This window comes from Camelus bactrianus, chromosome 7, assembly GCF_048773025.1.
Source record: "Camelus bactrianus isolate YW-2024 breed Bactrian camel chromosome 7, ASM4877302v1, whole genome shotgun sequence".
In the NCBI taxonomy this organism is placed as follows: domain Eukaryota; kingdom Metazoa; phylum Chordata; class Mammalia; order Artiodactyla; family Camelidae; genus Camelus; species Camelus bactrianus.
The window spans coordinates 74,238,264-74,255,137 of NC_133545.1; the positions used below are offsets into that span (position 1 = coordinate 74,238,264).

The 16,874-nt window shown below is 38.6% G+C and overlaps 1 protein-coding gene across 7 annotated transcripts in view; it reads left to right on the forward strand.

Annotated features, from left to right (window-relative positions):
• GSAP (gamma-secretase activating protein) overlaps positions 1 to 16,874 on the forward strand; it is a 188,478-nt gene that overhangs the window by 115,855 nt on the left and 55,749 nt on the right. For all 7 annotated transcript variants that reach the window (XM_045510477.2, XM_045510478.2, XM_074367597.1 and 4 more), the window contains 5 exons: positions 5,263 to 5,339; positions 6,304 to 6,360; positions 8,298 to 8,367; positions 8,679 to 8,732; positions 14,142 to 14,230. In XM_045510477.2, coding sequence (XP_045366433.2) covers positions 5,263 to 5,339; positions 6,304 to 6,360; positions 8,298 to 8,367; positions 8,679 to 8,732; positions 14,142 to 14,230 — 347 coding nt within the window. The remainder of the gene's footprint in view (positions 1 to 5,262; positions 5,340 to 6,303; positions 6,361 to 8,297; positions 8,368 to 8,678; positions 8,733 to 14,141; positions 14,231 to 16,874) is intronic.

A 16,874-nucleotide genomic window follows, 5' to 3' on the forward strand; every position in this document is an offset into this window, starting at 1 on the left:
CTATTGTGTGCTCCTTGCTCTTTCATATGTATTTTGGAATCAGCCTGTCAGACTTCACCAAAAAGTCTATTGAATTTTTGTTTTCAGTTGCATTGAATCTGTAGATCAGCTTGGGAAGAATTGGCATCCTTACAATATTAAATCTTCCCAACTATGAACGGTAGCTTGTTATTTATTTAGAGCCCCCTTTTGACTCTTAGTAAGTCTCAGAATTTTCTCCATGAAGGTTCGGCACATCTTTCGCTAGATTTATTCCTGGGTTGTTATTTTTTTGTTGCTTTCATAAATGGTGTATTTAAAAACATATGTTCCTAACTATTACTGGTATGGAGCAATATAATAGATTTTATATATTAATTATATTATCCAATGCTTAATCACCTCTTGGGAAATAATATATCTTTAAGAAACTAAGAAAAAGTCTGTGGTATGTAAATTTTCTAAGGTTTAAATGTTCAATATATTTAAGACCAGAAAGAATGTAGGTTTTCTCACCTATCTCTTCTTGTCTGCTTTGATCAGTCTTGGGTTTATGATAGTCCAGGCTGATTAATCTTTCAAATATTGTAATTATTCATCTTTGCCAGGGAGATGGTAAATTTTACCAGGTACTGACTTGAGAGTAACGCTTTTGCCTTCTGATACCCTGGGTCAGATTTGGGAGCCAGAGGATTGCTGTAGTCACATTGTTTTTATTTATTGTTTCAGTCTTCTCTTGCCACTGTCCTTCCTTTTCAGCTTTCCCTCCCCTACCCTCCTTGTCTCCTTTTCTAATTCTTTTCTCTTCTTTATTACTTCTTAACTGATCACTGCACCCTTGATTTTTCTCATTTTATTTGGGGTATGAAATATAGATCACATAATGATATTTATTTCATAAGTTAGGAATTACAATATCTGGTCATGTTGAGTGTGAGGATTTATGTGAATGATTTACAGAATAGAAACACCATGGGTTTAATCATATTTTAACACTTCTTGATCTATGTATTAGGAACTAATTCAAGGTTCCTAATTCAAGGCTGTAAGACTTCCCCTGTCTCCATAGTCATTGGGAAGACAGCAAATATTTTTATTTGATTTTTGTCAAATAGCAGTTGGAAACAAAATTTACACATTTGGCAAACATTTTCTTGTAACACAAAATCCCTTGTGTTTGACAAAGAATAGATTGATGTGGATGAGAATATTGGGCAAACCAGCTGTAATTCTACATGAGCTGTGACTTGCCGACACCTTTACTAGGTACCCTCCTTTTCTTTAGTAGGTTTACTTATGCAAGTTTCTATCAAAATGCTACATTTTCTCTTCATAAACTCTGATTACACTGAACTGTAAAATTAAACATTTCCTCATTTGAAATTGCTAAACTTCCTCCTTTGGACTTTCCAGTGATGAATTAGTGGGAGAGGAGTCAGAATGAGTAAGCAAAGAGGTCACTGAATAATTCTTTTTAAAGGGTGTGTGTAAATCATGAGCAACTAATCTAGGGAGGAAGGGCTGATGGGTTCAGAGTGTGTACTGAGACACTGCCTTTCAACATTACCAAATTTGTTTAATACAAATGTCCTTGAGAACCATGTACTTAACTACAGGATTATTTAAGACTCCAATTATTACTGCCTAACAGACCCATGAAGGCACTATTTTTTATTATTTCTTTCAACTGTGTCTACCATGGTTACATTATAAGGTGGTCCTAGTTATGCTATCTAATGAATATTGTTTCATGTGTATTATAAATATGTAGTTCAGTGGTTCTCAGCCCTGGCTGCACTTCAGAATAACACAGGGAACTTAACAACACGCGCGCGCGCACACACACACACACCAGAGAGTGGGCCCCTCACCAGCTCAATGAAATTAGAATACGGAACTGGGGCTTGGGCATCCATGTTCTTTTAAAGGCTTCTCTGTTGATTCTAACACAGCCAGAGCAGAGAACCACTGGTTTAATGGTTTTATCTTTTGTTGTGATCTGCATTTGTTGGAGAATTATTTTTCTTAATTTTTTAACTACTTGAAAATAGATGTGCTTTTGTAAGAAAACTGGATTTTTCTTAGCAAGATTCTTGTAAAGGAGTTTCTTATCGTAGTTGAAACATTTTAAGTGCATTTTTGAGAAGGTCTCTCTCAGCATCCTTATAATCTTGAAAGAAAAAAATAACTTCTCAAAATATTGACACATTGCATTCCACAAGTTTTGAGTCATGTGCAGGATAAAAAGAAACTCACTGAAATTCTCTTTAGGTGTCTGCAAAATCACCTTAAAAGGATTTTTCAGTAATTATCCATTTTCCCATTGTAAGTGTGGTACAGGAAACCTAGTTTATTCTGTTTACCTTTTCCTGGGTTTGAAATTAGTCTGTGCCACTTTTTTTTTTTGGATATATGATATTGGTCAAGTATCTTAACCTCATTGAAACTCAATTGTTTCATCAATGCAATGGGCCTATAATACTTTACACAGTATGAATGAGATAGAAATGAGGACTTGTAAAGTGTGATGTACTATTTAGCAGTAAGCTAATTGGAGCATACTATTCTTGTAAGAGACCAGATGATTATACTTTTTTTTTTTAATCAGTGGGAAATATGTCTGACACCTTGCTATATATTGAAAAGTGCTTATACCCATGTACAAATGACACCTGCCCCCTCCTTTGCCTGCCCTCAGAGTGTCCCAGCAGTTTCTTCCTGTGAAAAGTTGGGAAGAGAGATCTCAGGATGATTCCTAAATTCTCAATGAAACCTGCTCTTTGTCTCTAAATGCTTCCTGCTGCCCCAGCTCCAGTGCAGGGGTTAAGGTCACCAATTATCCTTATTTTTTATCTTGTTTTTTCCTTTTTAATTAGGCGTATAACCTGAAATTTGGCCTGATCTTTAGGATATTTTTGCTTATGTTTTGTCTGAGTATTGGAATTTGTCAATATCAACAATATTTTAAGGTCTAAGAACACTATTCATATAAGGGGAAAATGAGTCAAATTTAAGTGATTTAATTTTGAGGAAATTAGGGAAACACACATTTCTCCTCAATTAATGATGATAATTATCAATGCGTATCTAACTATGTTTAAATTGTTTAACTGTAGAATTGGGAGGAATATCCTAAAATTTTGGAAGGAAGATGATGGTCAGTTAACCTACAAGTTAAATGTTTTGTGTAAAAAATCTTTATATCCTTCATCGGAATGTGGCCTTCATACAGAAAAGTACACAAATCATAAGTGCACAGTTCAGTTAATTCTCACAAAGTGAGACACACCCATGTGACTAGCACTGAGAGCAGGAAGGAGAACATTAATGGACCCCCAGAGGTCCCCTTCATACTCTTTTCCAGCAGTTACTCATCTAGCACTGTGGATTCTTTTTGCCTGTTTTTGAAACTTGGAAACAAATTAAATCATACAGTTGGTAACTTTTTCAGGAGGGGAAGATCTGAGCTTCTTTTGCTTGATTCTCATGGTGTATGTTATAGCAAGTTAATTCATTATTTTTTTTTTTTTGTAGTTTTTTCATTTTTATTACTGGATACAATGACTAGTTAATTCATTCTTACTCTTGTCCAGTATTCCATTATTTGGATATACCACAATTTACTCATTCTTTGCTTTTGGATATCTTGTTTTCAGTTTTCGCTGTTATGAACCATAGTCTTTGGACATCATATGTGTCATTTGCCAAAATACGTGTGTACTTTTCTTGAGGTATATGTGCAAGGGCAGTTACTGAGTCGTATATATTCAGCTTCAGTAGACACTGCCAGTTTTCCAATTTACACTCCCATTAGCAGTATATGAGAGTTTTAATTGCTTCACATTTCTTGGCACCACATAATATTAAAACATAATAAGTTAAGGATTCATGTAACTTTTTGGATAACTAGTAAAAGAATAACAAGATAATATATAACTAACAAGTTAACAAGTGGGAGAATGGAATAGTAAAATCTTTGATTAATCCAGAAGAAGGCAAGAAGAGTAAAACAGTTGAGTCACATAGAAAATAAATAGGACTGTGATTGACATACATTCAGTGTATCAGTGAGTACAGTAAGTGTAAATGGACTGCACACTCTAATTAAACGATACTGCTTGTAAGACACATACCTTAAATATCAGGACACAGGAAGACTGATAATAAAGGGGTAGAAAAGTTACATTATGTAAGCACTAACCAAAAGAAAGCTGATGTAGCTACGTTGAGGTCAGACAAGGTAGACTTTAAAAAGCATTATTAAAGATAAAGGACATTTTATAATAAATAAAAGTGTTGACTAGTCCAGCTCCTGGCTAAAAACCTATGTATCCTTTTTTTTAGGCCCAACTGTATACAGTTAAAAAAGCTTTACCTGGCAGGCCTCATGGGAGAAAAGCTGCCCTCCCCGAACCAGACTTGGTGCATAGTCAAAGCACTGCGGTCCCTGAAGGTGATTAGATTCAAGATTCAGGCCCTCCTGGCTGGTTATAATCTTATTCACAGCTGCATCCCAGCCCAGGTGTCTTCATTTGGAGGCCTTTTTATCAAGAGCCTTCAGCTGGTGCCTCTGCGGAAAGCCCCTCAGCAGGAAAAGGAGGGGAAACTTGAAGATAGATTTTCTCTAGTTTGACTCAGTACTTAGTACTTTTCCACCCTTAGTTCTTCTCCCTCTCCCTCCCCTGAGCCCCTGGGTCCTTTTGTTGGGGCCCTCTTGGCAGTGAGAGGTAACTCACCTCTCTGCTGATCTGTCTGCCCCTCCACCAGCATGCCTTTCCATGGGGGAAGCAGATGGGGCAGTTGGTGCTGTCTCTGGTTTAGATTTTTGCTTATACAACCACAGTAAGTGATAGAAGGCTTGACTGTTACTCGCTTTTTAAGCTTGTTGCTTTAATCTATTACTCTGACATCTGGCAGCTCTGCTGAGTTCCTGACAGGTTAATCTACCAGGAAGGTATAACAATTCTAAAATTTTATGCCCCTAATAATGTAGTTTCAAAATATATAAAGCAAAACCTGATAGATACTCAAAATTTAATGAAGTGTAACATACACTTGGGAACGTATACAGGTCAGGAGTGTACAGTTCAGTGAGTTATTACAAAGTGGAAATATCAGTGTACCCAACATAAACAGCATAACCAGAACCTCAGAAGGCTCCCTTGAGATACTTCTCAGTCACTACTCCTTTCCTTTTCCCTAAAGGTCAGCATTATTACCTGTTAGATGTGCTTTTAAATATCTGCAAAGTATTAACTTGCTATTATTATCTTATTGTTTCAGACGTTTTAGAAAACAGTTATGACAGCCTACGTGTACTAAATGTTGAAAGAAATGGAAATATTATTTATACTTGTAAGGTATGCCTACGTTCTCTTTTTATTGTGGTAAAATATACGTAACATAAAATTTACTGTTTTAACCATTTGCATTCATTTTTTTAGAGTTTTATGCTATTTCTTATTGAAGAATAATAAATAAGACTAGTTGGCATTTAATCTTTAACATATGACTTTATTTTGTGAGATTGAATAGGGTGACTGAAGTTGCCATATGAAATGTTTTCCCTTTTAAAAAAATAAAGCTGTACACAATGACACAGTTCTAAAATGTTTTGAATAAATGTTTTACTTTCTAGAGGAAAAATGCCAAGTAAAAGATGGTTTAAAATAATTAATATGTTAAAATTTTAATCTTTGAGAAAATATTAAATATGATTGCATCACCTGTTCATACTTCTATATGCTCAGACTTTTGGGACATCATTATTTAACAGTGTGCTTTCAATGTTAATGGTTCTAAGGAAAGAAAATCTAACATTACCATAATGGTGAAATAGGAAAAATAATTCCAGGGCTAGTCTGCTTTGCACAGTTGTTATTGTACTTTTTTTTTTTTTGGCTTAAAAAAGTTATTTTAAGCTGTATCTATAAGTATGCTGCATTTGAGGAATGGTACAATTCAAAAAGTTTTACTTATAAGAATATCATGGACTTGTTCTAGCCACTTTCAATATCCATCGTATATATTCTCTAACAGTAATAAATAGAACTACAAAAAGATCTGCTCCTTCATCATGCTCGGTCCTGATAGACAGGGTCCCCCAAACCACTGAGTGGTACATGTGTATTTCATTTCACTTTTTGAGCCCATATGACCAGCAGAAACAGATTCAGTCCCTCTCTGACATGTGCAGCAAGCTACCTTTAGAGTGCTTATTGCTAATATTGGTTGAATTACTGCAGGTTTCTTTTAAAATTAGTAGCATCCTAACTTCCTAAACAATGGCATTTAATAAACATCTAGTTTTTTTTTTCTTTTTAGGACAATAAGGGAAATGTTTTCTTTGGATTGTATGATTACCAAACCAAACAAAATGAGGTAAAATCACCATAAATTATAGATTACCTATTGGTTACTTTACTGCTTTGAGTTTTCCTTCTTCCTAGATACAAATTCTCATTTCATTTAATTTTCCAAAAATTTAATTTATGTTTCTTTGCCTTCCTTCTCTTCTCACTTTTACCATTATCTTAAAAAAAAAAGTATAAGTACTCTTAGAACAAAACATCAGCTAAAGTCTTTAGTCCTTTGAGATTTAAGCAAAATTGGCTCAAACCAGTTATTCGATATGCTGTAGGAATGTAGGAAGTCCAGTACCCCTCCCAGGATTTGTGTGCTCCCAGAAGCTTAGGATCTCATAACAACCTCTGGCTCTGAGTTCTGCTTCTGCTTCTGCTTCACCTTCACTGATCTTCCTTCTCGTTACTTCTCAAAGATCCAGATACAGTACCAGCCTCCTCTTCTTAACCTTTCCCCAGATTACTCGCATAAGGCATCTACTGATTATGACAAGTTTGTCTAATTTTTAGGGCAAACAGGAGAGAGTCATTTTGTGCCTATGTAAAGCAATTTACAAATATTGAGGAACTAAGAAATCTTTAAATGTACACTGGCACAGAAGGCTCTCCAAAACACATGAATACATGAAAAAAAGCAAGTTGTCGAAATAATACATTCCACTTATGTTTTAAAAAACTTGCAAGAAAAATATGTAATATATGCACATGAATATGCATTAGAAACTAATTTTAAAAGATCTTGAAGACTACAGAGCAAATCACAAACGTGTTTGCTTTTGGAAGGGAGTTAGGATTGGGTGAGTGTAATGGAGAATTTAGACTTTTTATTTGGTAGTGGTTGTATGTTTTAAACACTGAGACTATGCTCATCTGTTATTTTACAATTAAAAAGATAAAACATTAAAAATTTAGTATTTACATCCGTGATTCTTCTTACTTATAAATCAGCATCCCTCAGTAACGGAGTCAAAGGAAACGAAAACTTCTCACGTGAATTCAGAGACGTCTTATTAACTCAAAGTTAGTTTTCTTCTCATTTGCCAACATTTTTAATCAGCTTCTGGCTATTGGGTTCTAGTATATTCTTAGTGCTATTTCAGTCTGCAGGTACTACTCACCTTCTTAATTCTTCTGCTGTTCACTATTTCAGCCTATTCTCTCCCTGAAGTCTCTTTCCTAATCCTCTAAGTGTGTTTTAAAAGAGTTTGCCTCATACAACTGTGATTGTGTCCACTTCCTCAATCTGCACATCACGTCCTCCTCCTGCATGACCATTTTCATTTTCTTTAATATTCAAGGAAATGGAATCTTGCAACATTCAAACAGCAAGAAAATAGAAAGTAAAGATTATATAGAGGATTACTTTGCCGATGCTCTGAACGTGAGAGTCCTATAAGAGATGCACTTGTGACGGTCTCTTAGACATAATGATATCATAGTTCTGTAATTTGATTAAAACTTTAAAACTTTACTTGTCTGAGTAATCATAAGAGCTAACACTTGAGTGCTTACTGTGTGTAGCACACATTGTAGTAAGTGCTTTCACATGGATTATCTAACTTGACAAGTCTCTCATGCAATAGGTAGTATTATGATTCTTACTTTACTGAGGGGAGGAAAGAGAGGTTGAATAGCTTGCCCAAAGTCACGCAGCTGGCAAGTGCAGAGTCAGGATTTGAACCTGGGTCTAATTTGGCTCTAAGGTCTATGCCCTTAACCACCATTCTGTGTTGTTTCATGGCTAAATTTCAGTGTCAAACATGGTGTACAATAGCAAACTTTTTTCTTAAAAAATAATCTGAAACTTCTCAATGTGGATAAACTGATTCGTTGGTGGTTCTTTAATAAAATGCTTTGCCACAATGATACTTGCTAGAGAGCTGAAAGAGAATTTGAATTTATAAAATTGTTACTTAACATGAAACTCCAAATTAAAAAATATTTTTGTTTTAATAGCATCTCTATACATTTGAGAAAGACTTGCAAGTTATCAGTTGCTCTGTCAACAGAGAGAGAACTTTGCTGGGTAAGTTAAACTCTTTTATTGCTACTGGTCAAAAAGTAAACTGCACTCTTTGGGTTTCAAAGTACTGGATTTTTGCAATACTTTATTATTCTGTACCAATGATTTTCTGGGAAAAGATGCTCTTGGGAGATTAGGTTTGAAATAAAGAATCTGTAGAGTCTTCCTACAAAAAAAGAATGCTTTGTATTTTACCTTAATCATCCACTGACAGATCCTTTGAGCTCTTACTTATTTCAGATATAAAATGGTAAACTTTAACAAGTCACTGCATGAATCATTTGCTAATGGATTATTTTTTCATTTTCCATTAGCTGCAAGTTTAGTTCAAGCTGCTAAAGATGGAAGAAGGAATGAGCTTCAGCCAGGTATTGGAATTATACTTTTTAGTGCTTTATTAAAGCAGTAAAGATTTATTAAACTATTAAGTCAAGTTTCAAGCTTCTTTACAAATAGCTTTATCTCAAAATAAAAAGGCAAAGACCATGTTGAGGATGAAAAAGAGGTTTCTTTAAATGTTTTTTCAAGTAAACAAGAAAGTACAGAAAATAATATGAGTGAATAGCAGAGGTATTAAAAAGGCAATTAGCATCTGCAGACTAAACATTGAGAACACACTAGAAGCCCACTGGGCATAAGTTGGTATAGAAGGTTGGGAAGAGGTTGGTAGTCCGTGGAGGATACCATTTTTTCCTGATATCTGGTGAACTACTAACCAATACATGCAGTGTGCATAGTCCACCAATTCTAAATAGAAATCAGTTCTCCTCATTTTCTAGGCCCACTTCAGGGTTGGTTATTTCTGTGATGCCCCCGCCCCCCCTCCTTTTAACAGTCTTTGTCATCCAAGTATCCAGAACTCAAATGTTGAGTGTCTGCAGTCGGTCAGGCGCAGTGCACGGTGCTGGGGATACGAGGGTGTGCAGGAGAGGAGCGGCAATTGCCCTCGTGCTGAGCTGCAGGGACCAGTGGTAGGTGAGGGTGCCCCATGAGGCAGGGGTCCCATCTCCAAGGAGGGGCAGTACGCCCAGGGGGACCAGCTTCTCAGTGTATCAAGAGAAGTATGAACTTCTATATAAATTTTTAATTTTTAAAGGTTGGTCCAAATATTTTTTAAAAGTTCTCTTCAGTCCATGATAACCACCCGTGGCTGGGTGCAGTCTGTGGACTACCAGTTTTCAGCCTCTGGTCAGGTGGATCTCATTTCAATGTCTTACTATACCTACTCTGCAGTGGTTTCCGTCTGTTGTTTGGCACTTCTTTTGTTAGCATAGTTCCCACTCAGACATATTCTTCTGCAGGTGCACATGATGGAAAAACCCTTTGTACGTACTTTCCACATGAGTCTGATGAGGTAGTCCCGGGCTCCACACAGCCAGCCTAGAGTGTCAAGGGAACCACAACGGGTCTGGATGGGACCTTCTCAGGGAACTCAGCAGAAGAGTTTGTAGGAGATGTTGGTGGACAGAAGGCTTTCCTTGAAATCTCAGCATTGTTTGCTTGTCCTTACCTTCCCTCCTGCCAGGTTACTCTGGGAACCTTAGTCATCTTCTTCTCTCTCATGTGCCATGTCCTCCTCTGAGCCTCCTCTGTTCCTCTTAGAATTAGGTGCAGTGCTCACTTCAGAGGTGGTGGAACTTGACTAGGGTCAGCAAGATAGGATCTAAAACATTGGTGTCCCAAACCCTAGAACAAGGGAATGGATGTGAGCCTGATCCCCTGGGCTAACAATCGCTTGTGTTCATCCCAATTACGAGGCTAGGCAACCGTACAGAACCTTGGGTTAGCTCATTGTGCCTCCTAGCTCTTTTTGAACCTTATTCCTTTGAGCCTTAGAAATTCCTTATTATGTTGGTAAATCCAGTGGAAACTGTAATCTTTACGTGATGTTTGCCATCTATGCCTGTTCGTCATGCAGGACAGTGGCTATTATGTCTAGCATAACATGTAGTTTCAGACCAACTTTATTGTAAGTTTTATTTGATTACAACATTAAACCCTATTCAGGTAGTCTGACTCAGCCCTGAAAGTTCGATGCACCTCCAGTGAAATTATATGATCACATCATTTAAAATATTAGAGTGAGCAGTTAATTTTTGTATTGGGGACCTCATACTTTATCTTATTAGCTCATCTTTTATACCAGTCACTGCAGTGAAAACCATCTCTACCCAAATGTAATTTTGACAGTCAGTGCCTCACCTCAGCTGCTCTACCCACTTCTTGCTTTTTGCCCTTGGAAAAAATCTGTTTACTACCTGCATGTGTACCGCTTGAAGTCTGGTTGGAAAGGATTCCTAGTGGGGAAAGCCATGACCAGTGGTGGGGAGGGCAGGAGCTGAAGGATAAATATTCCTCTTTGCATCCTTAAGGTAGTTAATTCTGAGGTGCACTTCACACAGCTCAAGATCTAAGGTGGGCACTAATTTGACAGCGCCCTGTATCCTGGCACACTTTTCTTCCTCTTTCACTCTCCCCATGCCGTCATGCCAGCCCCTTGTGGCTGAAGCAGTCTTGTCCCCTGAGATGACTGTCTTAGTTTGGGTTTCCCCAATAAGTAGTCTGAGACAAGTATTTGAGTGCAGTTAGTTAATTTGAGGGATGAGCCCAGGAAACAACATTAGAGGAGTGTTTACACAGAGATCTGAAAAAAGGGAGGGGATGAGCATGGGCCAATGGGAAAGCACATTTCTGGCAAACCAAACAGCTAGTGCAAAGGCCCTGGGCTCAGAGTGTACTTGGAAGACTTGCTGTTCAAGGATAGTAAGGTCAGTGAGGCTGAATGGAGTGAACAAGGGGTAGAGTGGTGGGAACAGAGGTGGTGGGAAATGAGGGTGAGGTGCAGGCAGATCATGGAGACCCTTAGGAGGCCTTTTGTTTAGTTAAAGATTTCAGAAATTATGTGAATGGAAAGTACCGTAGGATCTATTATAATGATTTGTCCTCTGAACAGATACTTTACAGATGCTTATTTTATCTGTCTGTGAATAATCTGATAAGCCATTTGATTATAAAATGTAGTTTGCCTCAAGGTGTTAATACTCTGTTGCTTATAGTGAAATTTTCCCATTGCAAATGAGACAAACTGTAACATCTCTCATATGAGGAATGTTCCTTGGTTCACATACTTTACAATGAACTTTTTGTTGACAGTGTTCCTCCTCTTGGCTGAGTCCATGGCAGAGTTAATGTTTTATTTAGAAAATGCCCTTCCATTGAAAGCTAAGCCCAGCTGCTCCTTTCATGCTCCCAGGTGGAACTGCGTTTGCCCCAAGGCCCAGCAGATCCCCTCCGGGCAGCAGTAGGGGTGACCACGTGTCTTGGCCCCACTGCTGTTCCAGCTCCCCCGGCACCGTCATAGACAGTTGAGTGCTGCAGACGCTCCATGGAGCTGTGGTTTGGTTCCAGAGCTCCAATCCAGAGCTTCTGCCGGACCAGGCTTTACTGGATTCTGCCAACTTTGTTACTGTTTCGCAACATGTGCCGTCACCTGCATCAGACCAGGTTCTTTTGCTTACTCTTTACCCTCCCTGTGCCATGCCTGTTTCTGTGTTATTTATTTATTAATTTTTAAATTTAAGCAAAAAATATTCGTCCATTTCTCCCACCCCCACCCCCTGCCTCCTGCAACCATCAGTCTGTTCTCTGCATCTGTGAGCTTGGTTTTGGTTTTGTTTTCTTTTGGGTTTTGTTGGGTTTTTTTTAGATTCCACATAAAAGAGAGAAATCATATGGTCTTTGTCTGACTTATTTCACTTAGCGTGATGCCCTGGATGCCCATCCACGTTGTCCTTCTTGATCCTGCTGCTCCACTTCCTGTGACATTCGTGTCCTGCCTGGACCTATCTAGTCCTTCAGTGACGCCCTGCCAGTCTCCACTGATACCTGGATTCTCTAAATTCTTATGACAACTTTAAGCACTTCATGGAATCATGAGATTTGATGGCTGAAAGTGATTGTAGAAATGATCCAATTCTTTCGTTTTTCATTTAATTTTTGAAATAACAAGGCACTGAGGCCTAGGAAAGCTTCATGATTTGCTGAAAAGTATGTGTTAGGTTAGTGGCAGAGCTTAAGCTAGAGCTGATGTCTCTAGAGCCCTAATTCAGAGTTACACTATGAAAGCACACGGTATGTCATTGAGAGACATGCCTGTTTGCATGATTACTGTTATCATTATGCTAATTGTATTAGTAAGTATCTGGGCTGCCCTAAACAAGGGAAAAATTAGTGTGGGAAGATGGTTTCCGCCCTTAAAAATCTTCCCATTTTAAAGGCAAGTGGATTTAGCTGGTTATCTCACCTGGGAACAAATTCACTGACAAAAAGGCCAAGTATGAGATGATACCTTATTTTTCCAATGAGAAGATTCCCCTGCCTGCTGCCCCAAAAGAGCTTTTAGGGCAAGAGATAAAACAATCAAACATCAGCTTGTACTATTTACTATATTGATTTAGTTATACACACTTAAAATAACATAAAATAGCTATCATTATGTTATTTTATAATACATATATACGTTATATAATACATACATACATATAATAATATATATTAATATATATATTAAGGAAAATTGCTTTTTTCCCTCATTCTCACATTTCACAGAACATTTCTGTTCTATTTTTCTTCACAAGTATCTTTGACACCAATATCTTTCTTATTCCTAAAGCCATTTTTCAGTCATCAAGCAGGTTCCCAAAGCACCGCACCTTAACCTCTGTCCCAGTTATTAGAAATACAGCCCTTGGAACTGGTGTCTGGTCCTGTCACTGGGATTTTTATTCTAAGCTATAAGTACCCATCAACCAAACAACATTTGCTTTTCATTTGTTCTGTCATTATGTGTTTGTGATCCCACATAATAACTCCATCACTGCTTTGCTTTTCCAGTAATCTCTAAAAGGTATGTTTACAGATATCTAGTCCTTGAAATTGTGAGGCAGTATCCCAGAAATTGTTTTACATTTTTTGCCTTTTTCCTCTTGTTTTAAAAATAAAGTCACACTGTTAGAGTACTTCCTTAAATAGTTTAAAAAAAACAACTGGTGTTGATTCAGTTCCAGACGTGCCCGCCCCAAATTGTACATTATTATTCAAAATAAAGTCACTGAGAAGTCACCTGAGACTATTAGAGTCGTTATAAGAACTCAGATATAAGGCAACCCCTGTTCTTAGGTTTAATCTTGGAGGAGGGGAACTTTTGGTCTAAATTTGGATATCAGTGGTAACCCCATGCTAGCCTGTGCCCAAAGACTTCTTTCTAATTGCTATCTTGTATGACATGTGCTCAGCTGTGACACTGAAGACATAAGTAGGTCTTTATCAGTGCAGCTCCACCACCCTTCCTGAAGGAAGCCAAGCCCTTGTCCCTGTTGCTGTCAACTGGAACACGTTCATGCATCCAAAATATCTTTCTATTTTCCTGTCCTAAACAATATTTGCCGTTGTGCTGTAGAATTGCAGTGACACTGAATCGAGTTGTGTTTGTTTAGACTTAGAGGCCGAGAGGGCCTGTGAAGCACTGCTAAAGATGGCTGAGGAATGGGTAGGAACTGGTCTTCATTCCGTGTACGTCAACTTTCCCTTTATGGTGTTTTCTGTATCTAGTTTGGATTTTAAGAAGTGTCAAAGTCAATTTTAAGACAGCTACTTTTGCTTGTGAAATAGCTAATACAGTAAGTGACGCGTTTACATGTTCAAAGTTCAGACCTAGTTGGAGAAGATAAATTGTGATACTCTGGTCTTTGTTATTAAAAGGGTCCTTTACTTTGTAGGATCAAAGTGCTTAACTTTGTTGGTCGAAATCCACCCCGTTAACAATGTGAAAGTTCTAAAAGCAGTGGATAGCTGTATCTGGGTACAGGTAAGTGAACATGTCTTTATCACTTATCTCATTAATCGAAAGGCATGAAACCTAGAGGCAGTCGTGTTACAAAGTGAATTCACACACACATTATCATATTTAATCCTCCAAGCAATCCAGTAGATGAGTATGGCCAGAATTATCAGCTCTTCCTTTGCAGACATGTAAATCAAAGCTCAAACCTTGCTCTCTGTCTCTATTATATTATAGTTTGTCTGGTAATAATATAATGTTTTTACATGATAAAATATTGAATATCAAAACACATTTAAAGGAAGTTTTAAAATGGTTTATTTTATGTATTCATAGAGTTGACAGATTAAATGTCTATGCTTAAATGACACCATTGACCCCTGAATTTATCAACTCCATGAATTGATGCAGAAGCACTGTGTGTATGATGCCAGTGGACTAGACATAGTCAATCCCCATTACTTGCACATAGAATTTGAAAAATTCCACTACCTGCTAAAATTCATTTCTAAGCCCCAAATCAGTACTCAAGGTGCTTTCCCAGTCATTTGCAAACATGTGCAAAGCAGTGAAAAATTTGTCCCCTGATGCACATGTTCCCAGCTGGGGTTGAACAAGGAAGAGGACACTGCCTTCTCGAATCTGTTCTCAGACAATAAACAAATGTTGTTTTAGCAGCCCGGGGTTAGTGCCTGGTTTTTTGCACTCTTTGGCTTTTGATGGTGATTTCACTGTTTAAAATGACCCCGAAGCGTGTTGCTGAGGTGCTGTCTCCTGTTCCCAAGTGCAAGAAGGCTGCGATGTGCTTTACCAGGAACATGTGTGTGTTTGTCAGAAAAGCTTGCTTCAGGCATCAGTTCATAGCGCTGTTGACTGTGAGTTCAATGCTAATGAATCAACAATATATGTGAAATAAGGTGTCTCTAAACAGAAACACACACTAGACAAAGTTTGGTTTTAATCTGTTGACAAAAATGTTGTGACTAGAGGCTCTCAGGACCCTCTCCTTGTGTTTCCCTGGGAGCAGTGGTCCAGTGTCCGGCGTTCTGGTGACTTTATGGAACGCGACTTTATGGAACGCCGCAGAGAACAAGTCATGTGACATTGCTGCACAATCTCCTTGTGTCCCCTGAGCATCTGCCTCCTCCTCCCCCACCTACTCCCAGCCTCTGGCACTGGGTCTCCCTCTCACAGTGTGTGTTAGGAGAGGAGATTGTTCCCCGTGTGCCCGGGGCCTCCCCCGTCAGCCAGGCCTTCCAGTTGTGCATTGTCACCACCACTCCTGACTTTGCTGTCACCAGCCAGGCCTGGCGTGGCACTCCTGCCCGACTCCCCTCTCCCAGGAAGCCACTGTTCACGCAGCCCTCAGTGTAGGGTGACTGTGGGACAGGGCACACTTCCCTTTTCTGGCCCATTCTTTTGGTTTCCTTAGCATCTCCACCCGGGCTGTATAGGCGATGGAGAGATTATTGAAGGACTGGAGCAACTAAATGATAATTAGACCATAGGAAGGAAAAAGTTTTTACAAGTATATGGTCTCACAATGTTGTGACTGTGTTAAAAACTATTGCGTTGTATACTTTAAAATAGTGAAAATGATAAATTTTATGTTATATACATTTTATCTTAATTTAAAAAAATTAAAAGTACATGATGCATGACTGCATCCGTAGGCCAAAGGATAAGTCCCCGCCCACGTGAAGCAGACCTGCACGCACCTTGTGCACCCACCTCAGTTCCCAGTCCTGCTCCCTGCTCCTCATGCTTATGCCTCTGGAGAAGAAATTCCTCCAAACCTCCATCCCTGACAAATCCCCACCTTTTCCCTCTCTCCCTCCTGCTACCCTTTAGAGAAACACCATTCACTGTCTGCTGAGTTTGACCCTGCCCTGGGATCTCTCTGATTTTTCTTACCAAATCATCCATGATGATTTCCAGTAGTACATTTCCCTGAGTCTACATGGGCAGCCCTGACCCCCTTCACACGGGAACTTCAGCAAAACGGTAGGGGTTGGGGTTTGGATCCCAATCTGGGATCCTTTGAGAGTTCCCTTCCAGCATGAGTGCATCTTCCAGATAGTTCCATTGGGTAATTACACACCTGTTTCCATGCCTACATGCACACCTCCCAATGAGAAGTATGAACAGTCAGAGTCTCGCTCCAGATTTAGGAAGATAAATATTTCTCTAATAGGATATAATCTATATAGTTTCCAACTCACAATGCAAACAAAAGAAAACAAAACAAAAACTCCAAAAACTTTGCACGCTTTTGTAGAGCTGTGTCTGAAGCGTATTCACATTCCCACTTCTAGGCTTTGCTCTAGTGTTGCCTCATAATAGAAAGAAAAACAACCATCACCTCAGTGAGACTTTTAAAATCACATTCTCACTGATTGCTTCCCAGAGACCAGGCACAGATTTAGAACTCGGCAGGACCTTTGAACAGGCCACGGTCCTAAGCGAGCAGGCCTTGGCCACCTCTGCAGACCCAGAGGAGGCCACATCTGTAGTTTCTCCTTATTTTGCTGCACTGAGTGTTTGCTCTTCCGTTATCTGTGTGGTGTCACTCACCTTTGCTTCTCCTCAACCCCTGTACACAAAGTATTTTGTTTGATGTGTACAATTTCACAAATCAGGAGATAACAGGGTCTATTTTATTTTCATAGCT